This window comes from Alnus glutinosa, chromosome 10 (assembly GCF_958979055.1).
Source record: "Alnus glutinosa chromosome 10, dhAlnGlut1.1, whole genome shotgun sequence".
In the NCBI taxonomy this organism is placed as follows: Eukaryota; Viridiplantae; Streptophyta; class Magnoliopsida; order Fagales; family Betulaceae; genus Alnus; species Alnus glutinosa.
In genome coordinates this window covers 22604055-22626483 of record NC_084895.1, presented here as the reverse complement: position 1 = coordinate 22626483, position 22429 = coordinate 22604055, and the positions used below count along the sequence as shown (strand labels likewise).

At 33.4% G+C, this 22429-nt stretch overlaps 3 protein-coding genes across 3 annotated transcripts; 2 read left to right on the top strand and 1 right to left on the bottom strand.

Annotated features, from left to right (window-relative positions):
- Positions 1-4468: 4468 nt before the first annotated feature.
- LOC133878816 (small ribosomal subunit protein uS17-like) lies at positions 4469-7015 on the bottom strand. Its single transcript, XM_062317360.1, has 6 exons — positions 6883-7015; positions 6563-6603; positions 6342-6442; positions 5202-5346; positions 4899-4988; positions 4469-4760 (listed from the first exon to the last, which is right to left on the bottom strand). Exons 1-6 carry the CDS (start codon positions 6892-6894, stop codon positions 4667-4669), a joined length of 483 nt encoding a protein of 160 aa, XP_062173344.1. The 5' UTR covers positions 6895-7015; the 3' UTR covers positions 4469-4666.
- Positions 7016-8760: 1745 nt separating this feature from the next.
- Positions 8761-14628, top strand: LOC133880151 (ATP synthase subunit delta', mitochondrial-like). The gene is made up of 2 exons (XM_062319041.1): positions 8761-9130; positions 14092-14628. The coding sequence occupies exons 1-2, from the start codon at positions 8864-8866 to the stop codon at positions 14434-14436; spliced, it is 612 nt and encodes a 203-aa protein (XP_062175025.1). The 5' UTR covers positions 8761-8863; the 3' UTR covers positions 14437-14628.
- A 6140-nt stretch (positions 14629-20768) lies between these two features.
- LOC133879845 (FCS-Like Zinc finger 3) lies at positions 20769-22042 on the top strand. Its single transcript, XM_062318614.1, has 2 exons — positions 20769-21055; positions 21586-22042. The coding sequence occupies exons 1-2, from the start codon at positions 20784-20786 to the stop codon at positions 21791-21793; spliced, it is 480 nt and encodes a 159-aa protein (XP_062174598.1). The 5' UTR covers positions 20769-20783; the 3' UTR covers positions 21794-22042.
- The last annotated feature ends 387 nt before the right edge of the window (positions 22043-22429 follow it).

Genomic DNA, 22429 nt, shown 5'->3' with positions numbered 1-22429 from the left:
CCTATAGCTAGTTGGTGAATAATGTCAGTGCCATTTATTTTGGATAGTACGAATCTGACGGTGTATAAATTTTCTGTAAACTTTTAATTTTTTACAAATTAATTTCTAATAATGACTATATTTTCGACATGTCTTTTTTTTTTTTTTTTTTTTAAATATAGCTTAAACCACACATGTCGATTTTAAAAACTAATGTATATGATTTTTCTATAAATCATAAACTGATTTTACTAAATTGACTGTTCAAATTCATATGATACTTATTAGGCTAGCCACTAAATAATTAATTTTAAAATTCGTTTGGATTTGTAATTTTAAAAAGTGCGATTTAAAATAACGATTTTAAAATTTGCTATTTGAAAAAATAATTTTTAAAAACGCAATTAAGCGTTTAGCAAAATCATAGTTTAACCTTTAAAATTATGCGTTTTCAAAAAAGTATTATTTACTTCCATTTTCAAAATTATGCGTTTTCAAACCACAATTTTTAAAAACGCAGTTTCCAAACGATTTATGTTCTGCGATTTGGTTTAAAATCGGACTTATTATCTACGAAATCACAATCTCAAAAGGACCTTTACTTGTTAACTTTTGTTATTATATTTTTTTCGCCGTTAAAATGAATTTATAAGAAAATTATAGTAAAAAATTGTAATATTTTAAGCATTTTTCTTTTATCTTGTTTTAAAAGGAAAAAACGAAACATTTGACCTAGACGTGTGAAACTGAAACCCATTAATTAAAATTATCTATAAAAAAAACCATTAAAATTAAAAAGTCAAAGAAATTCGATAATCATAAGCTCTCAAATTGAAAGTCAACATAATTGGTTCTATTATTATAGTAGATCTGCAGTATATTAATCGCTACCATTAAATTGAGTTTTTTTGATAAACTCAGACGTTAATCTAGCTGTTATTATTAGTTGACCTACTAAATTATATCTTTCTAAGCCACCAAAGGACACATAAACATTGGAACATTAATATATAAAGTAGAATTGGATCGAATAGTTTGGAATTATGCAAACCAACAAGTGCGGCGGTCCATTAATAATTCCACATTAATATAATAATATAATATAAGCATGTAACTCTCATTATCCCCCTATTAATTAAGGGTACCACAAAGGAGCATGACAATGTCACTAATTATTCTCTTCCATTATGTTAATGTTATTATCATTCTTATCATAAATACTCCATATCATATGATCATCTCTCTCATCTCATCTCATGCATGTGTGTCCAATCTTGGTATGCTCCAGAGACAAAGAATCATTTTGTGCCCAAAAAAAATAGCAATCCTTGTTGGGTCGACAAGTGATGTTCTTCATGTCATTTTATACGAGTAATGCTATTTGGTAGACTGTTATACGTCTGTTGTATAATTAGGATGATCTGACGATAAAAATTAGCATTTTAATGAATGGCTGATTTTTACTGTCGAGTCATCTCAGTTATATGACAGTCTACTAAATGATATTTGTCCATTATGCACACAGTTCTTTATGTGGTATGATATTATATATTACCTAGAGTAACGCTAAAATCACGTTTTTATTTCACTCTGTCGATATACCAATGCCAATCAACCCTTGTTAAAATAATAATAATAACGCTACTCTTCACGAATCAAGATCCTCTCAAATTATTTGTTCGAATTTGAGAAAATTCGGACAAATAATTGGAAGATCACTTATGAGGCCTACCTGACCGAATAAATTAAGTAATTTGATAGCCCAATTTTTATTTAGTCAGGTTCCATAAATTATCTATTTTTATTTGATCAGATAGATTCTACAATCATCTGTCCGAATTCTCTCAAATTCAAACGAGTAATTTAAGAAAAATATCGTAATCCACTCTTCACGCCCGTTTCAACATTCCAACCACTTAAAACAAGGTATGTCAACTGGTGTAATAAAAATCTTAATATTTTTAGTCCCCTAAACACGTAATCAAGAAAATACGTCTTATATCCTTGTTGGAAAGAGATGGGGGCAGAAAAAACACCGACCAACCCTTTCCAAGAGGGAAAGCAATGACTTGATTAGCAAGAATTAATCAACGTGTAAAGATCGTGGTATTATCCGAAGAGTAACGCAAAAATATTATATTTTTTATATTGTAATTATCCAATAATATTGACCTGTCACTATCCTGTTTTTATTCCACGTCAGATTGTTTGAGTTTCAAAATAGCACGTGTGATACAGGGGTCGTACGACGTCATTCTCAACTGCTTAAATATTCAAAGACTTATAAATATAACAACTAAACACATGATGAGGGCAATGAATGGAAGATAATGCCTTCGTTTGTCAATTTTTTGTTTTTTTCTAAAAAAAAAATTATTCTAATATTTTTATTTTAAGAACAAACAAAAAAATCTAACAAATATATATATATATACATACAAAAAAATTAAATACATGTCATCGAAAATGACATCAGAAAGAAGATAGAAAGAACTCTAACATTTCTTAGAAGGAAGCTAAAAGGAGCTCTAACATTTATATATATATATATATAAATAGCGAATAACTTCAATGGTAAGATCATTTTAGAGAGAGAGAGAGGGGGGTTAGTGATGACCATCTAGGGTGGTGGTTCGATGGTTATAGATTAATCTTCAAGTAGTTTAGTGAACACTAAAATATGAGTTCGATCGACTCTCGTAATGGAAAATTCTTTTGTCTGATTAATATATATCGGCTTGGGTCTAACTGACTAATGTCTTGGTTTGCAGATCATCTAAACCCCTCATGTTGAGGTTTTAGCAAGTAAATGTTACTATAGTCTCACTGATATAGAAAAGTCACATCCGATCGCCCCAATCTATCCATTTCGCTAAAAAAAAAAAAAAAAAAAAATGGTGGGTGATAGCTGCAATTGAAACTTTGCACATTGTCTAGACCCTTCATATTGAGGTTCCAACAAATAAATGCTACTGCTAGCTAGCATAGAAAAGTCAGATTTGATCTTTAAAAAAAAAATAAAGCAGAGGAAGAGAGGTGGGTGATGGGTGAAAATAAATTTGAATCAGGTGAGCTGCACCCACTGACCCAACAAAGCATTAAACTTTGGGATTGACATACTACAATACTACATCACATTATCAAAAAAAAGAAGAAGACATACTACATCACAGGTGAGGAATGATGGGCCACCTGACAAATGACAATGGTTTCAAGAAGAAAAAAGAAAAGAAAAGGAAAGACATGAGATGGTATTGAATGCAAGTCATGCATGCACCTTTTTTCCAGCTTGTTGAAGTAAATTATTAAAAAGGTAATTCAGAACCCAATACCCATGTAATAAAAAAATATGAAACACTCCATGATTTTAAAATAACTGCCTTCTCTGTCTTTGCTTCCTTTGGACTCCTGGCATGCTTCCCAAAGCTATGAATGTTGGTCTTGTTTTTGTGAATGAAACCTGAAAAAGCTCTTCTCTACCTTTGTTTCTTTCAGTACAACATGCTTATGCTACTCTCAGATCACATACCCAACAAGCAGGACAAATATCCCCAGACACAAGTGGTAACAGAAGCACTCTTTTCTGTGTCTTTTTATATATATATATATATATATATATACATTTCCTGAATAGAGCTCTCTTTTGTGCCCGTTGGTTGACTTCCCTGCAAAGTCATGGTTGCAGTCTATATAAAAAGTTTATTATAGTTTGCTCAATTACAAAAGAGGCATGCCAATGCAATCATGGGACTAAAATTTTGAGTTTGGCTTCACTCCACTGAAAAATGACTGACTATTATATTCCTGTGAAAAAATGAACGGTAGAGATTGTTTGCAATAAAATAAATAAATAAATAGAGTTTTTCCCCAATCATCTTATTTCCGCAGTTACGAGTTTACTTCATCTTGTAAGCCGAAGCTCCAAACCAAAACTAAGAGTTTTTTTTTTTTTTTTTTTTTCTCATCAAAATTATTAAACTAAAGCGAACTGAAAACCTTCGAAAAAAAAATAAACAAGAATTAAATCTCCAGTCTGGTTGGTTTCGTCATCTGGATGAGTTGTCTTTTGAGGGGTTAGCACCTTCCAATTCTAAGGTCTCACCAGTCAAAAACATTAATATATATACAGTTCGTTTGATAAAGAATGCTATTTACTTTTTCATATGAAAAAAAAGTAGTTTGAAGTGTTTTTGTTAATGTTGTGTCTGAAGCTTTCATATTTTTATTTATTTTTAAAGCAAAAGACTTCTCCAAAGAGGCTCTTTGGCTTTTAGCTCCAGTGAGAATATCACTGAAGATCTCCTGTGAAAAATAACACTACAGAGGGGCATTGCCCGGACAAATTTACAACTACTCAGAGACAGTCCAATAGGAGGTACTGGTTTGGTTTCAGTTTGAGAACTCTGAACTTTGGAAAATGAAGTTGGTTCATGTTATATCAGAAGAGAATAGCAGGCATAAATTTATTTTGTTCCACATTCCAGAAACGTTAAGGCAAACTTGCTAATCAAATAATCATTTCGAAATAAAATAAAAGTACCATAAGATAGATTTCCAATTGTGTAGTCTGCCATCCATCAAAAGTACTGAGAACTACCAAAAGATATAGAAATTGATCAAAGAAAAAAAAAAAAAAAAATTCCTAGCATTCTCTATAGCATAGCACACAATATAAAGACCACTCTCTTCACAATCCCGTAAATGCCTTCTTCCCACCACCAGAAGAAGAGCCAGCTGGAATGACTTTCAAGACATTGAACCTCACTGTCTTTGATAATGGCCTGTAAAATGAATGAACAATTTAAAATATAAATTATAATAAGTACAGCTGACCGGAAAACTGAAAAATTGGAACACAAGAAACCAGTGGAATCATTTTAAAGGGTGAAAGAATAGGATCAGCGGTTAATAGTTTTAACCTGCACTGGCCGACAGTAACATAATCTCCTTCTTTCACACGGAAGCATGGGGAAATATGTGCTGGAATGTTTGAGTGCCTTTTTTCATATCTGAAAAGCAAACCAGAAAGATGGATGATGTAATTTATATAAAGAAATTGGGAATGGAAGAGAGGGCCACAAATCCAATAAGTTAATTTAAGATCATGCATTAAGAAAACTTTCGTTTGCAAGTACAGATTTATTGCTAGTCTGTTAGAACAGATTTGAAGAACTGGATTTTGAAGATGAGAGACCATAGTATATAAGAAGTTATGTTCATGCCTTTGATATTTCTTGACAAAGTGAAGGTAGTTCCTTCGAACAATGATGGTCCTCACCATCTTGGCACTGTGGCAAGTGCCAGAAAGAATACGACCTCTGATAGAAACATTGCCAGTGAACGGGCACTTCTTGTCTATATATGTTCCTGTAAACAAGCGATGCCAACAGTTGCCAAAATCATTCTTCAAATGGGACTTTGAGAAAAATCATTAGTTCTTAGAGAGTAGCAAACTGGTGTATACGGATATAGAAATACATGCATGTGTATTGGATGCTAATGAGTAATGAGCAAATTACAGACATTTAAATATTGCAAAATATATATATATATATATATATATATATATATATATATATATATATATATATATTAGTGCCTTTTGCGATCAATGGCCATGTATGTAAATGAGCTATAATGAGAAAAGTTCAGCTCAAGTTTACAATTTACAGATTATGATTGAAGAACAGGATGAAGCCATCAATCTGTAACAATCTCAGCTCACATTTGATCTCATAGAAAAGGCCATTAGGCTAGGCCCATCAGTAGTTCTCCAAAGTCATACTGTGCTTCTGCTTAAATTAAGTCATTATTTGCATATGATGCTGAGAACTTAAATTAGATATGATGAGAACATCCATTTTTGAAGCCCAAGGCTATGGGCACCAAAACAACAATGAAGAACTTTAACGCCTGGAAACAAATACCTTTGCAAGTTGATTAAGTAGTTTAGTATCTTATATTAGTTTATGACCCTTATGGCCTTATATCATTGAACACATATACGGGGTGCACTTTAAGATAGCTTAACTAATCAACCAATTAGTTTAACAGGAACAATTTTAGGATGTGGATTTACATTTTAGGTTCTGGCACTGTAAATATCTTACCATCAAATGCTCAAGCTTAAACCTTAGATACCAACGAGTGTGGACTTTGGCCTATGCATGTGCAGGTGTGCACACAAGCAGATAATAGAGTTCGATCTATCTAAAAGCAAGCATTGGAAAAGGCAATCTAAAAAACTTTAATCAAGTTCTTTCACATTTGGAATTAGTTTGCCAACAAACAGAAACTAGTTTGCCCACAAACAGAAACTTATAGGAAAAACACAAAAACCAAATCTGGCAAAGCAAGCAAACCTTCAATTGCATCTCTGGGTGTCTTGAAACCCAACCCCACGCTCTTCCAAAAGCGGTTCCCACCCTTTCCAGGCCTCTTCCCCTTCCCAGATTTCTTTGAGCTAAAACCAAACACATTCCCAACAAAATCAAAAACCACCCCACAAAAAATAAGACAAAATAAACAAACATTTCACCAAATAATTGCATGGTAAAGAAACCCAAATCAATTTTTTCAGTACCATAAAAACACCTTGGGCTGCTTCAGAAATGCCTTCTCAGTCTGCACCAGTAACACATAAAATAAGCATCGAAGCAACACTTTCACTTAAAAGCTTGGGAAATTATAAGATCTTAGCCTTGGCCTATAAATATTTTCTCAGTTAGATACCAAGACTCCAAAAAAAAAAAAAATTACATTTTCTAGCCAACCAAACAGAGCATAAAAACCCAATATTCAGTATATTGCAAACAGTACAAGAACAAACGCTGCAAAACCTAACATGCCATAAGAACAGCAATACAAACACGCAAACATCTATATGTATATTGAGATCTGAACCTGTTCAGCCATGGTTGAGACGACTGGGAGAAAGTGTGAGGAAGAGAGGACTCCAGAAGCAGAAACCCTAATATTGGAACCCGAAAGGAAGAGGCAGCTGCTTCTTTAGTGTTTTATCTATGGGCTCTTAATGGACCAAATGAGTTGGGCTGTGATTGGGGTCATAAATGGGGGATGGCGGGTTGTTTGATCCATGGGTGTAGATTTTCTAGTTAATTTATGGTTCTTAAAATCTTAATTAATATCTTTAATTAAATAATTTAAATTTTACATTTTTAAATATAATAAAATAATATCTAATGAATTACAAAATTTTTTATTTTTTTTTGAAAAAAATGAATTACAAAACTTATAGGATACATGTTGTATACTGGAATGACGATTACTTGAATGAATATACAAGAAGCTGGAATGTAATAATAATTTATATTCATGTTTTGTGACGTTACATGAATGACATCAATTTTTAATTGGAATGAAATTAAATTTTAACAAAAAAAATTATTATTTAAAAAAATTAACATAGGAATAGTATCCTAATAATGATAGCGCAACCAAATAACATAATAACTATTTTTATTTATTCTTGAGCCTTTACATGCAAAAAGATGAATGCGTATCATTTACATAAAAATAATAACTAGAATTTTAAGAATTTTATTGTGAAGTTCATTATAAAAATAAAATAATAATAAAAAAAATCTTAAAAATGAGGTGGCTTTTAATACTACAATTTGATCAATCACACGCTCAATGGTGATTTTAAAAGCCACATTATTTTTATATAGACACTTAATGTACTAATAGAATTACTCAAAGAAAAAGAGAGGGAGAAACAAAAAAATGTCTATGTTATTGTGATTGTGTGATTAGGGTTTAGGAACCAACCAAGGCTTTTAAGGGCTTGTTTTTACACTTTTCAAAACACTTTTTATTAAATCAAGAATATTATAGAAAATTCCCCATTATAAAATTAATACACCTATGAGCTAAAGCCACGTGTTCTATAAATGTTTTTTGTTTTTGTTTTTGTTGGGTATTACAAGAGATATGGAATAAAAGAGAGAAATAGAAAGAGGGTGAGAGATAGAATTTTATAATATTAAAAACATTTGCATAGAGCAACAATGCCTTTCCATATTTGGAGATGGAAGTCTCGTGGCTCACACGTGAGTGAAGCAACCTTCAAATTGTATGTACCTATGATTTGAATGTAAATATGCATTATTGTCTCGATTATTTGTATGGGCTAGGAAACATAATTCTGAAGAATAATAAATATATCATACATACACATGTAAAATCATATTGAAGAATAATAAATATAACGCATTATATTGGGCAACATGACAGTTAAATAACCACCGATTAGCAGATATTTATGCTCAAATTGCACATCGGTAATCGCATGTCAAGTATAGGCTTATTATAGTGTTTTGGACCTCTTTTTAAGGTATGTTATAGACGATTTTTAAATTGTTTTTGACTGTTTTAATGTTTTGAAATGAAACTCTATATCAAAACGACGATGTTTTGCTATATTTTATATATATATATATATATTATTAACTGCCTTCGCCTATCTTACCATCGCTACCTGCACTGCCTAGACGATTAACAGTTAACCGTTATTAACGGCTAATAACTGCCCGTATGCCTAGTCCTAATCATAGCTATAGAATTGGAGATGTACTCTAGCTAAAACCTATTTTGCATTTTGTGGATAGCTAGTGCTGGCATTTTCTTTGTTTGGGCTTTTATTAGCCATTTCGAATTACTATCTAATAAATTGTATGGCTAAAACAAAAGGCCAAAATCTGCTGATCTGCAGCTGCCAAACAGCCCAAGAGCCCACCGCTACAAAGCCTAACCAACCAAGCCATCCCCTTCCCCATTTCCACGAGGCACAAGGCACGCCATAGCAGCACCCAAAACCCTTCTCTCCGACACTGCGAGACCCGAGCGAGCCCCCTAGCCCACCATGTTCCGCCGAGCTACCGGCCTCCTGGCCCGACCCCTTCTCTCCTCCGCAAGGGCCAGGGCTCGGCCCTTCTCCACCGATCTCCCGGTGGCTCCAAACGCGGACGAGTCCTTCGTGGAGGCCTGGAAGAAAGTGGTCCCCAACTTGGACCCCCCCAAGACCCCTCTCTCCTTTATGAAGCATCGCCCTCCCACTCCCTCTTCCATCCCTACCAAGCTCACTGTCAACTTCGTGCTCCCCTATGCTTCTGAGCTATCAACCAAGGAGGTCAGTCTCGCCCGATTCTGCTTCCTGGGTTTGGTTTATTTTTATGCTCGATTCTATTTCCTGGGTTTGGTTTAATATAGTGTAAATTTATGTGGGTTGGGTTTATTTTGATTTGAATTTAAGTGGGTTTTGTTTTAATTTTGATTCTGACGTCGATAGTACGCTTTTTGTGTCAATGTGAGGGATTGTCTTTTGTGGTTTGATTTGTTTTTGTGAGATTTCAGATGGGTTTGCGATAATTTTGATTTAAAGGTTTAGGATCTCACTTTTGTTTGTCTATAAGATGCAAGCTCATTCACTTAATACAATCAAGCGATCATTGTGGGAATATGGGTTTCTGCTAGTTTTGACTTTGAGTTAGATAAGTCATTGTGTTCTATATGATACACGGTCAATTTCTCGCTTTTAAGAAAGTGACAATGTTGAAAAATTGACCTGTGCCTTGTTTTATTTTGAGGTTGGATTACGCATTTCCATTCTCTTAGGGCTTATCCCGAGAGAAAATAGTAGTAGGTTGGGACTGATCCAAGCCAAATAATGAAAGATATAAGATAAAGAAAAGAAGGTAGTAGCTTTGGAGTGACCACCTGCATTACTGCATGCCATAACGTTTTATAGACCTGTTTGGCATTTGGGTCATTGGGGTTCAATACTTATATAGAATTATCTGGAAATATATTTTTGTCGGCCGTCCTTTAGCTGAAGAACTAAATTGTTTCTCAAGTATGGATTTTAGTGGTTATTGTATTATCAACCATTTGTTTTTGTTTTTTGGATGAATAACATTTGTTTTTCTCTATTAATGCTCTTTTCAGGAATCTTCTTGGTTGAGATATTTGGGATAAAAAAAGACATAGCTGTTATAATAAAATCAGTTGTCCTTTATGATGATGGCAATCTGTACGAGTCAGTAGAGTTGCCTAAGCATACAACCAAGTTTGATAATTTTAAAGTCCTTAATTATAGAAACAAAATGGTTACAATATGGTGATTCTATAGGCAAGTCATTGACCTGAAAAAGGTTTATCCATTTGGCACCATTACTTGCTGCAGCCACAACTTGGTTGGTATAGAGCTCTTGTATAATACAGTCCTGCTTACCATAGTGCTTCAAAGGGTGTTGCATTGAGGAGAAGATTTTGAATGATCAAGAATGTGTCAGTTCTTATTCAGGCAAAAGTCCGAGAGAAAACTATCATTTAGAGACTGAAGTACCCAAATGATGTCTGGAGTTTTTATGCTGCTATGGCTGGTGGCTGTCTAGGTTAAGCTATGTTTGTTAAACTTTTTGTTTTCTGTTTTCAAAACAAAAACATTAACAAACAAACCAAAACACAAAACACTCATAAAACACAAACATAAAAAACAAAAAACACCCTTCAAAACACATTGACAAACATCTAGTGGAAAGAGGATAGATGACGTTTTAATTTCTTATACTTGGTGCAGAATCATTACTCCAGTAAAATCTGGTAGAAGAAGGCTAGGCTGAATATGAAGTCATCTGTTTTTCTTTGTTAAACTTTTGTATTGCTTAGACATTACGATGTTACTGGCTAGATTTCCCTTAGAACATAAATCAAGTTCTCTCACCCCTAGTTGTCATGCTTTCTCAATCTGGATACCAAGAAAAGCCAACCGTAAACTTCTCCCACCAATCACAAAGAAGTTCATTATTAGTCAATATTAAAAGTGATCTCAGGCTAGCAATTTATGCTGGTAATTATAGTAAACTAAACAAAAAATGTACTATCTAGCCACACGCACACAAAGGAAGAGGAAATTCATCCTTGATTATCGTGATGTTTTCATCCTTGATGCGCCTGTAAATTAGAACTTGCTAAGTATCTACACTCTAGATTATTGTCTTCTGATACTAATGTCAGCATGTTATTATGGTATTTTATCTGATAAGGCTCGTGATCCCCAAATTATATGTGTGTTGGTACATATGCACATCATACCAAAGTACATGGAATAAGCAGTTTTTATTTTTATTTTTATATATAAGTAATTCAATCTCATTAGAAAAGGAGAGAGGGGCGCAACTCTAACACAAAGGAAATATACAAGATAAACTCCTACTCGGGAGAAAAAGATGAACAAAAGTTCAAAAAATCAGAAAAACTAAAAAAAAAAAGGCAAATTATGATGTACTACTATCTGTGTATAAAGCGTTGAATATAATCTTTTTCAGCTCTACCATTGAAGACTATCTTCAAAGCTCCGTGCATTCCGCTCTCTCAAAATACACCACATTAAACACAACGGAGCCAACCTCCCCAACTTACCAACAACTCCCTCACCCTTCTTGGCATAACTCAATCAACACCAAACACTTTGAAAAGTGAGCTCCATAAATCTCTTGCTACTTTACAATGAAGAAGAATGTGATAAATGGATTATCACTCTTCTTGCACATACAACACCAATCCACCACCATGACATTTTTTTTTATGAGTAATCAAAATATCATTAAAAGCGAAAAGTGCTGCTCAGGTACACAAGGATTATACAAGAGAAACGCCTAGCTAGAAAGAGAATAAAGAACAAGAAAATTATGAAAACAACTCTCGAAGGAGTCTTAACTCTCCAAATATTCTCCCAAGGAAAAGGGGATCCAAAGGTATGGTTAACACTTGATAATATGACTTCACTTCAAACTTGCGCATTTTGGAAGGGTTCTAACACATTCTATCCACATCTCATTGCCTTACTATGAGAGAATACAACATCTCAAAGAAGAAGAGTCCACTCCACCTCCCAATCCTGTTGAACTATGTACTAGACAAATGCAGAATACAAAATAAACTGGGTTTTGGGTGACCTTTGTAACATGAGAATGTGATTGCTTTTTTCTATTATAGCACATAACACTAAAGTTTATTGAAAACATGGTTTTGAATACAAGCTTAACACGTATTGGTTTTGGTGGGTTCCTTAGAAAATGAAATGAGATGAAAAGCTACCTTAGCCTCTTTGATTTGCCTAGTGAATATGGGTTTAATTTGCTCTCAGTTTATCTTAGTGAGATTGGGCTACAGATATTAGTATTTGTGAGGCATCTTCTGCAAGAAGAATCAAATTTCAGGTTTTTTTTCTCCTTATTTATTGTTGATTCTGGTGAAAAGGATCTACTTTTGGTTCGTGTAGATTGTACCTTGGTGAGAACCAAGGTTTAAGCCTCTGTTGGCAGTCATGATCAGGTGGCTGCCAGCCACTACAGGCAGGTGGAATTGGATGAGTGGGCATTAGATAGGCGGGAAAGATTTAAAAAATTTTGTGGCAATAGAGTTGTTGCCCACAAGTCCATAGTCACCTATCATTGCAAAGATTGTCTACAATTTTTTCCATCGTAATTCTACCACTTCTTTCCATCTTAGGAGAGTCCTTTATATAGTTATCAACGGCGAACTGCATATTCCTAGTAATTTCCTTTCATAATGGTATTCAGAAAGTGGGATGGGGAGTAGCTTTCTTGTTGGTTCTGTTGGATGTATTGGAAGTCCTTTGTCTTCCATGCAAGTCGTGATTCTACAAATTTTCCCCATGAGACAAAACATTCCGCATGTTTTCTGCTTTCCTTGTTGAAGGTTAAATAATCCACAGCTATGTGTTAAAGATATTTTGATACAATATTTCCTCTATTAATTTTTCTTAATAGGTAAATTGCTAAAGTATGTTGTAACTATAATGTTATTCAAATCCTTGTTCGTATTATCACTTAAAAAGAAGAAAAAAAAATCAGAACATGAGTCTTGGTAGAAGTAGTCCTAGCACATTATTATTATTATTATTTTGTGTAAGTTCCTAGCATATTATTTAAGCTTAGGATTTTCACATTAATTTCTTGGTCCCCCTGAATTTTATATCTATACCTTATTTACATATAGAAAAATGTGGTCTTTCCACTCCTATGTTGCTTATCTTCTACCCTTTTTATGAAAGGGACGTTCATGATACTTGTAGTGCAATTTACTTCCCTTGTGCATTAATTTCAGTAGTTTTTAGCAAACCATGGAGGTGAAGGAAGAAGTTTGCTTGAAAGATGTAAGTCAATGACCTCCAACTCAAATGGCTCCTTTTCCCCCATAAGAGTGGAGTGGAGAGTGTGTCATGAGTTTCAAATCCATGCGTGTCTAACTTACCAATCAGGGAAAAAGTTTACTTGGAAGATGTAGGATTTAACGAGGGAAGGATCATATTATGAAAGAGTTATGTTGGCATCAACCTTCCTTTTTTCTTTTTCCTTTGAAGAATCTCTCTCTCTCTCGTACAGGCTTCCAGCAATGTTTTTCTACAAGCTCTTAGAAGAACAAACATATTTTCTTTTAGTATGAGTGACCACAAATTGTACTTTATTCATACATGCATTTCTGAAATAGTTCACTAGGATGTTGTGTCTCCCATTGTTTGTTTTCTTCTAATTGAAAGGAACTTGTATCGAACTTGTTTCGCTTTGTAACTTGCTAAATTATATCTATTTTAATTTTTCCTCTTGAAGCTCTTCTGGCTAAGTTGCATATGATGCAGGCCTATTGATTACACTTATTGTTTTGTTCTTTGGAGAGCAAAGATTGTGTCCATCTTTATCACCTATCATATAAGTCAAGAATTTCAAACTAGCGTTTTGGATTTTTACTTGGGATTCAAGTGGTTGCTTGAAAGTGAAATAAATTTGTGGGGCTTTCAATAATGAATAGTTCAATAACCAAAGCTGGATGATTGGCCGGTAGAATTATATTGTTCATGGTGTAGAATCATGTTAAATGCTTTGAACAACAACACGACTGATTTCAAATGCCATGAAACTCTGACCGGAATACTTGCATTTCCACATGTTTAAGTGGATGAAGTATATATTAACACTTCCTTGGAGAGCATAAATGCTTGTATAATGCACCTGAAGGAAGCTTTCTTGCCCCTCATTATAACTTCTCGTGATGTTTGTGTCTTTACAGGTCGACATGGTGATAATACCAGCAACAACTGGTCAACTGGGTGTTCTTCCTGGACATGTAGCAACAATTGCAGAGTTGAAACCTGGTGTCCTGTCAGTGCATGAAGGGAATGACGTGTCAAAGTATTTCATCAGCAGTGGTTTTGCTTTCATCCATGCAAACTCATATGCAGATATTATTGCCATTGAGGCTGTGCCTATTGACCGAATTGACCCAAGCCTTGTCCAGAAGGGGCTTGCAGAGTTCACTCAGAAGCTGAGCTCTGCCTCAACTGACTTGGAGAAAGCTGAAGCTCAAATTGGAGTTGAACTGCATAGTGCCCTCAACTTTGCTCTCACAGGCTAGTCTTGTTGATCTAGCCATTTTCTCACTTTTTTCTTCTTTAAGGATGCCCAGTGACACTTTGATTTGTCTCCTGGAGCCAATGTTACTCAAAACTTCTTGCATTTCTGTGTTGGTTGTGAAATTTGTGGAAATAATCTCTGAAATATTTTATTCTGGCATTCAGAAAGTTGAAGCAGAACTTCCAAGGAACAAGAGAGCCTCTATTCTTTTGTTTTGTTCTCTTTTTCATCATTTTGTGGGCAAGTCATAGATTAATTAACCTGTAGAAAAGTACCATCCTTATCTTTTTCTTCCTTGCTTTTGTTTTATCCTTTAGAAGGTGTTGGAAGATAAAGCAGTAATTCAAAACTTAGCACTAAATGAGCCAGGAAAATTGTCTTGAAGTTATTTTGGCACACAAGAAATGCTACATACACCCAAATAAAAATCAGTATTGGATTTTGGATAGTTCATCACTGAATGTTGGATTCAATGGTAATTTTCACTACCGCATCAAAAAGTGTACTTGAAAGTAAGCATTTGAAAGTGCATGTAACATTTCTCTTTGTGCACAGACAAATGAGCCTTATTTGTTTGTTTTTCAAATGTGTTGATGTTCTTGCATATTCCTCGTTCACTCCATCCCATACCAAAACCTAATACCCGATTAAGATATAATATAGGAGGGAAATTATACTTACCCCCCTTTCCCACACTCAGTTTGCAATTACTTCGTCATACTTTAAAAAGTGACAATCAATCCTTTTAAACTACCCAACTTTTTTAATTTGTCCCATCCATTCTCATTTTTTGTTAATTTGAAGAAATAATGCATCATGTCAAGTGACTCACACGTGATACATTTTCCGTCCAAGCTAACGGAGGGAAAAAAAAAAAAAAAAAAAAAAAAGAAGAAGCATAAGTGCTTAGTAATTTGAATGGGCTGACTATAACTTTTTTAAAATTTGGTGGAATGATTCGAGTATCAATTGGAGTTTAAGTGTAGTTTGGATTTAATATATATTCAACAGTAGCTCGTGTAAAACCTGATCAATTGATTCCCAAATCCGTCACTTTTTAGGTGGTTATGTTTTTTTTTTTATTATTATTATTATTATTATTTTATTTTTCCTCTTTTTGGCCCAACCGTCCAAGGTTGAGTTCCCTGTTGCCAACTATTAAGTATCAATTAACACGTTTAGAGTCACAGGAGACAACATGACAAGTTGCTTTCTAATTCTAAATTATGTTCATGTAAATAAAAAAATAAGGTAAAAGGCGTTTACATCATCACATAACTCTGAGCTGTAGCTGTTACCATCATTAGGGGTTCCATACAATGGAATTGATAGTTAAAGATTAATTAAATATCACAAGAAATAAAAATATATTTATATATATCAAAAATTAAACATGAGATTTTTTTTTTTTTTTTTTTGCTAATTGATTTGGGAAAAGAGTTATAAGAAAAAATTCTTCTTATTCTTGATCCGAAAAGAATAAAGAATGAGATATCCTAAATAAAAACAAATAAAAGCACGAGGAGATTATAACTATCAAAGACCCCTCCCTTCCCCACCAAAATCTAATTTTACAAAGAATAGAGTTATCCCTCAAATTGAGTTGAAGATTTATTAAGCTTACACATGTTTATAGAACATGTGATACTTACATGCATTTTAATACGATTAACAGAGCATGTGACATTTGTTCCTAGAATTAAAGGCGACAATTTATGTTCGCGCGTCGGATTCGAATCCATGTTGAAGTATAAGTATAAAACTATATATGTCAATCATAACCCGAACCATTTAATTAAACGAGTCAAACCTTTCAACCTTAATCAACAAATTTCATATCAGATTCGCATGTAATGGTTACGCAACCGGTGTTTAGATCATCTTGATTCTATATACCCCTTTAACCACCTTCATTGATGGTTTGGATTCTTGACATCCGAGCCAAGAATCAATAGGCTCGCATCATTCATTTGATATATTAACTTCACGTACTTACTTTTTTAGATATTTATTGTTAGACAGCTCAGCTTAGCCCAACTCTAGTCTACTATAATTTACTTTTTTTAAGCCTAAAGCTTCGCTTTGACTGTAGTTTGTATTCCCTTTTCAAGTATCTATTAAAAGAAAAAAAAAAATCAATTAAAAGTAAGATATAGGTTAAAATATTTAACAATGAAATCATGATGACATGTAATATGCCAGAATCCTAAAAAGGATTGAAGAAATCTTATGCACATGTCTAAATTGAATTCCTTTGATTAAAGAGAGGAAAGGAAAACCACTCACTTTAGAAAACCATTGACTTCTTTTTAGAAAAACAATTAGGGGAACCATCTCAACAAGTAATAATAATAATAATATAAATTAGAAATAATAATTTTCCCATTTGCAATATTATTGAAACATTTCCCAATTCCAAGCTCACATGAGCTGTGAAATCTCAACCGTAGATGCCACCTACCTCGTAGGATGTGCCAGCGCCAGCAACATTAGGTCAAGGAATTTCGTCATCTTTATCAAACAGTTGCCACGTTGCACGTGCAATAATTGTGTGTGCTGCGCTGGTGCAACAACACGGACAGGACGCACGTGTGACGGGCACTGAGGAAGAGACACGTTAGGAAGCTGACCGGGCGACAAGGGCATTGGCCGTGGGTCCGCGAGACAAGGACCTAATGGGGCCAACCGGGAAAGTTAGAGCCAGCACGACCATGCGTCAGGTGGGCCCTACTTTGGTGGTTTCTGAGTGTTGTGGGCCCCGAACCTACTCAGCTCCAAGGTTGTGTTTGGAATTTTAGTTTGTTTTTCTTTTGTTTTTTATTGCGGCCGTGGGGCCTATGGTTTGGTGGAAAGTAACGGCTACAGGTGGTCCGGGCCGTTGAGTTGTGGAGGGAGATCAGGAAGTGAGATGTACGTGAGTGGTTGAGCTGAAAATTTATTAATTAAATTTAAAAAAAAAAAAAAAAACTCTTCAATAATTTTAAAATTTAAAAAAATTTAATTTAGAGTTCTAATTTTTTAATTTTTTCAATTTTAATCATTCCGTCCAAATTCAACTTTAAATCAAACTGTTGGAGAGTAAAATGTCATTTATACCCCTAAGTTGTTTAAAAAAATTGGGTCTATTTTTTTAAAGAAGAAAGGGATATTTTAGAAATTTCACTTTATTCTGTTAGGATTTAACGTTGAATTTTGATGGAATTGTTGAAAATTAAAATAAATTGAAAGATGAATACCCTAAATTGATATTTTTTAAAATTTCATATTGTAATTGCAAAAATAATAAAAGATCATGAGTTGTAAGTAAAATTTTTCCCTAAATTTTTGTTATATCAAATTTATTATTTTTAATAAGTGATAAGATATAATAAATATTTAAATGATAAATACTATATTACTAAAAGTATTAGAAATTTTGATAAGGGGTAAGATATTTAAATAATCGTTTAATATGAAGATAAGGTAAAATATCTTCAAAATTTTAAAATATCCTAGATTATTGTACGATAGGAGTATTATAAATTTTAGTTATTATTTTAATTGAAATTGTATCAGATTAGTATAAATTTATTAGATATAATGAGTGAAGAAAAATAAAACAAATCTTTTCAGATAATAAATATGAAATAAAATAATAATTGATATTGTAATAAACTTTATCCATTTTTTTATTTTTTATTTTTTCGTTTTGTTGTTGATATTATTGTGGTTTTTCTTCTTTTCACACGTATCCCGGAGGATTTGATAAAATTCATTTCTTGCCCACAATGTTTTTCATATTTCAGTTATTGACATGTGTTTTCATGTTTTACATCTTCTTCTCTTCTTAAAGTAACCGAAGATGTTATGGAAGTTCGTGTCTTCTCCTTTGGATTCGATTCTCCACTCGTGTTACTTTAAAAGTATATTAATTGGGACTTGCGTTTGTTGCCTCATATTTTATTTGTAAAATATATAACAATAAATTATCCATTTGTTTAACATTTTTGACAAATTAATATAAATACTTTTATACTATGGAGCAAGTGGAGCGTATTTAGACAGATCGTAGATGACATCAAACTTGGTTTGAACCGGTTGAGGTCTTGAAGGATTGAACATGTAAAGCGGGATGCGAATCTAGCCGTTCATACCATAGTCAAAGTGATTATTTTATGTGTCATCGATATAATTTAGGTTAAAGAAACCTCAATTTATATATGTGGTATTATTTATAGGGCGCTCAATGCCCCTGGGTGGTTGATTTTATTAAAAAAAAAAGAAAAACTTTTATACAATTTTATTATTATTATTTTTTGTTTTTGTTTTATACCTTTCTATTATCACTCTTTTTAATTTCAACAAATGTAGCATCAAGCATGAGACACATATAAATGTATACCATGCATATTAACTTAAATGTTTAAACTATATAATATAAGAAACAAGGAAAGTTTTAGTTGATAGCCAAGCCACCTAATATTGGAGATCTAATATTGAGTTTATATATGTATAACGAGGAAAATTTAAAATTCAGTCAACGATAAGAAAATACGTCTATTTTCTTATTAAATGTCTATTTAGTTTAGTGATTGTAAAATGCAAATAATGAAAACGAGTTTTTTAAAAATGAATTTAAGCTTTTGATAAAAATGTTGTTCAATTTTTAAAATTGTGTTTTAAAAACACTCATCCTTACACGTTACGTAAAAATGTAAATTTATTATCATATTTTTAAACCTCAATATTTTTCAAATGCACTTTTAAACAATTTTATTTAAAAACACGCATTTGACCGGAATGGCCGCTAAAACAACTCAAAAAGATCACTCACTACAAACACATTGACAAGGAAATTATTAATTAGTAGAGTGGAGATAAAAGGTGAATAGGAGAAGCTTCAATGAAGTTTCTAATACATTAAACTACCATCTCTATACTATAGGCACATGCTAACTAGGTTTAGGGTAAACATGCCTAGGAAAAGGGAAAGATTCCCCACTATTATTCTTTTCTCCTTTGAAATTAAAGAATGCTGAGTCCTTTAATCTAGATTAAATCTTGTAAAAGAGGCTAGGAGAAACAAAGGAATCTTGTGAAGGAAAAAGGTTTAACCATCTTTTAAGGCATTCTAGTTGTTACAAAATCATACTCCTCGAACAAGGAAATGAAACCTTTCCTAATTCCTAGACATTGCACATAATTATGCAGTCAGCTGAACTGCAGAGAGATTTTAGAAATTTTGTTGTTTGGAATGTTAACAATTTGAACAAATAATATGAGAGAATTAATATAAGTCTATTTCTTTAAATAAATTTTAAGTTGTTCATATACCTATTGACACAGGTGAACCCTACAAGAATTTTCTAACAATCCGAGCAGCAAATTGCTGAGATTCCGAATCTAAACTATAAGAGTTTGGATGAAGAGAACCCAATTAACACAGAGATTGTCAAAAGAAATACTTTTGAGTTGTTCGTCCACTTGTTTGAACAGATGGACCCTACAAAAATTCTCTAACAATTCGAGCAGTAAATTAATGAGATTCTGAATCTACACTAAAAGAGTCCAAATGAAGAGAACCCAATTAAGTACATGCAGTTTGTCAAAGGAAATACTTTTGAGTTATTCCTCTACCTGTTTGAACAGGTGAATCCTACAAAAATTTTCTAATAATCCGAGTAGTAAATTACTGAGATTCTAAATCTAAATTAAAAGAGTTTGGATGAAGAGAGCCCAATTAACATGGAGACTGTCAAATGAAATACTTTTGAGTTGTTCGTCCACTTGTTTGAATAGATGAACCCTATAAAAAATTTCTAATAATCCGAACAATAAATTATTGAGATTTCGAATCTAAACTAGAAGAGCCTAAATGAAGAGAACTCATTTAACATAAAAATTGTCAAAGGAAATACTTTTGAGTTGTTTGTTCACCTGTTTAAACAAGTGAACCCTACAAAAATTTTCTAACAATCCAAACAGGAAATTGTTGAGATTCGGAATCTAAACTAAAAGAGCCTTAGATGAAGAGAACCCAATTAATATGGTGACTGCAAAAGTAAATATCAAAGTTAATGGATGCAGTACAAATACCCAACACAAAGGGACCAAGTATTGAAAAATCACTGCAGAAAGAAGGAAAAAGACAGACAACAAAGCTTTTTCAAAAAAGAGATGCATGTACTGCAGCCAATAGTTTCAATCCCATTGGTTACTAAAACCGCTAGTGGGCTTAAAAAATTATTTTTTATGCTCATAATTGTTAGTAGGAGCTTTTCAAGGAACTCCATCAACCACAGATTCAACCAATGAAAATATAATATCAAAGGCAAATGCTTGCATCTAATTGGAGCAGACCACAAGCCCATGGTGAGCCATGAAGCACATGATTCTGCCAAGTCAAGAGTGCCGGCCAGTCCTTATATATGCCCACTCTTCCTTCTTCACTCTCCTCCCCCTCACATTTTCACATTCAAAGCATCTCTTGGAAAGCCTTTTCTTCTTCCTTGTAGTCTGTTGATCACCATGAGATCAGGCATGTTCCACTGTGAAGATCATTACAACGAGCCCCACTTCCTTGAAGCTTGCTTTCTTTGCCGGAAACCTCTTGGTTTAAACAGTGACATCTTCATGTACAGGTTAGCTTGCCTTTTTCTTATTCCTTTTACCGTAAGTGATATTTAGTAGATTGCTATACACGGCGGTTGACTACTTTTTTTTACCAAAAAAAAAAGTAATCTACAGACTAATTTTTTCTACCATATCATAATTGTAACGATATGACAGTCGAATAACAGATTTTCATGCAGTTCTTGATGAGAAACAATAGTATTGGATCCGATCCTCCGAGCTTTCCTTAATCTAAAGACTGATTTTCGCTGTTATATTACCGTTTTCCCTTTACGAGAGTTGTATAACGGTTTACTAAATAGCATTACTTTCGTTATATTAAGATTTTCATGCAGTTTTTGATGAGAAACAATATTTTCGGATCCATTTTATGAGTTAACTGGATCGACCAAGTTTCTTTATTATAAGTAATATTTGTCATTTTAAGAAATCTATTATAGAATTATGAAGATCTAGAAAACGGGAATCCAAAGTATATAGATTCATCTTCTGTGATTACTTGGATTCTGATGGGTGGTTTTTATGGAAAATCTTGCAGAGGGAACACACCTTTCTGTAGCAAAGAGTGTAGGCAAGAACAGATAGAGATTGATGAGGCAAAGGAGAAGAAAGGCTGGAAACTGAAACTTTCTTCTTCTGCTTCTTCTTCTGCTTCTTCTTCTTCCAGTAGAGGCATCAGAAAATCAGACGCCAAGGATTCCACACCCAACAAGACTGTACGGACGGGCACGGTTGTAGTGGTCTAGTTTTCTACGAGGCATAGCAGAGATAGAATTAATTATTAGTGATGATCTTTCCATTTTTGAAAAGAAAGAAAGAAAAGAAAGAACTTTCACGTCAAAAATTGGATGGATCTTGTAAAGAAGCCCACCAGAGAGTTTTGTAGGCTGGTTTGTGTAATATTGAGAGATCTTTCTTCACTTTTTTTCCCCTTTTCCATATATTTTTTGGCCAATTAATGACGTATCATCAAAGAGATTTTGCATGATTATTAATCTGAATCTTAATCTGTGATTCTGGGTTTCTTAATTTTTACTTCTTTTAATTATTTCTGGTTTCCCCATCTTCCTCTGTTTTTTGTTTTTAATCCAAGTATTCAATGCTATGAGGCCATCAGAGCTTAAGAATATAGAAGAGAACTCTATGGATTCAGAGGGTGGCTATGATTGGGATTAGCTGGAATTCAGACAGCAGCCTGCCAACCAGCCAGTGAAAAGCTGGTGTTTAGACAGATTGAAACTTTTAGACAGGGAATCTAAAGGTTTCAATTCATGTTTCTATGTCATTTTCGGATCATATATGCTTAGGTATTTATATAAGATTAATCATTTAATCATAATTCGATTAATTTAATTTAACAGGTTAGATTCTTCAACTTAACT

What these genes read in the sequence shown, in the direction of transcription:
- LOC133880151 (XM_062319041.1), top strand. Translation starts at nt 8,864, where the DNA reads ATGTTCCGCCGAGCTACCGGCCTCCTGGCCCGACCCCTTCTCTCCTCC. An exon ending in CTGAGCTATCAACCAAGGAG is followed by an intron (nt 9,131 to 14,091) that starts GTCAGTCTCGCC and finishes GTGTCTTTACAG; the next exon opens with GTCGACATGGTGATAATACC.
- LOC133879845 (XM_062318614.1), top strand. Translation starts at nt 20,784, where the DNA reads ATGGTGAGCCATGAAGCACATGATTCTGCCAAGTCAAGAGTGCCGGCC. An exon ending in AGTGACATCTTCATGTACAG is followed by an intron (nt 21,056 to 21,585) that starts GTTAGCTTGCCT and finishes AAAATCTTGCAG; the next exon opens with AGGGAACACACCTTTCTGTA.
- LOC133878816 (XM_062317360.1), bottom strand. An exon ending in TTTGTCAAGAAATATCAAAG is followed by an intron (nt 4,989 to 5,201) that starts GCATGAACATAA and finishes TTTGCTTTTCAG; the next exon opens with ATATGAAAAAAGGCACTCAA. An exon ending in GTTACTGTCGGCCAGTGCAG is followed by an intron (nt 4,761 to 4,898) that starts GTTAAAACTATT and finishes TTCATTTTACAG; the next exon opens with GCCATTATCAAAGACAGTGA.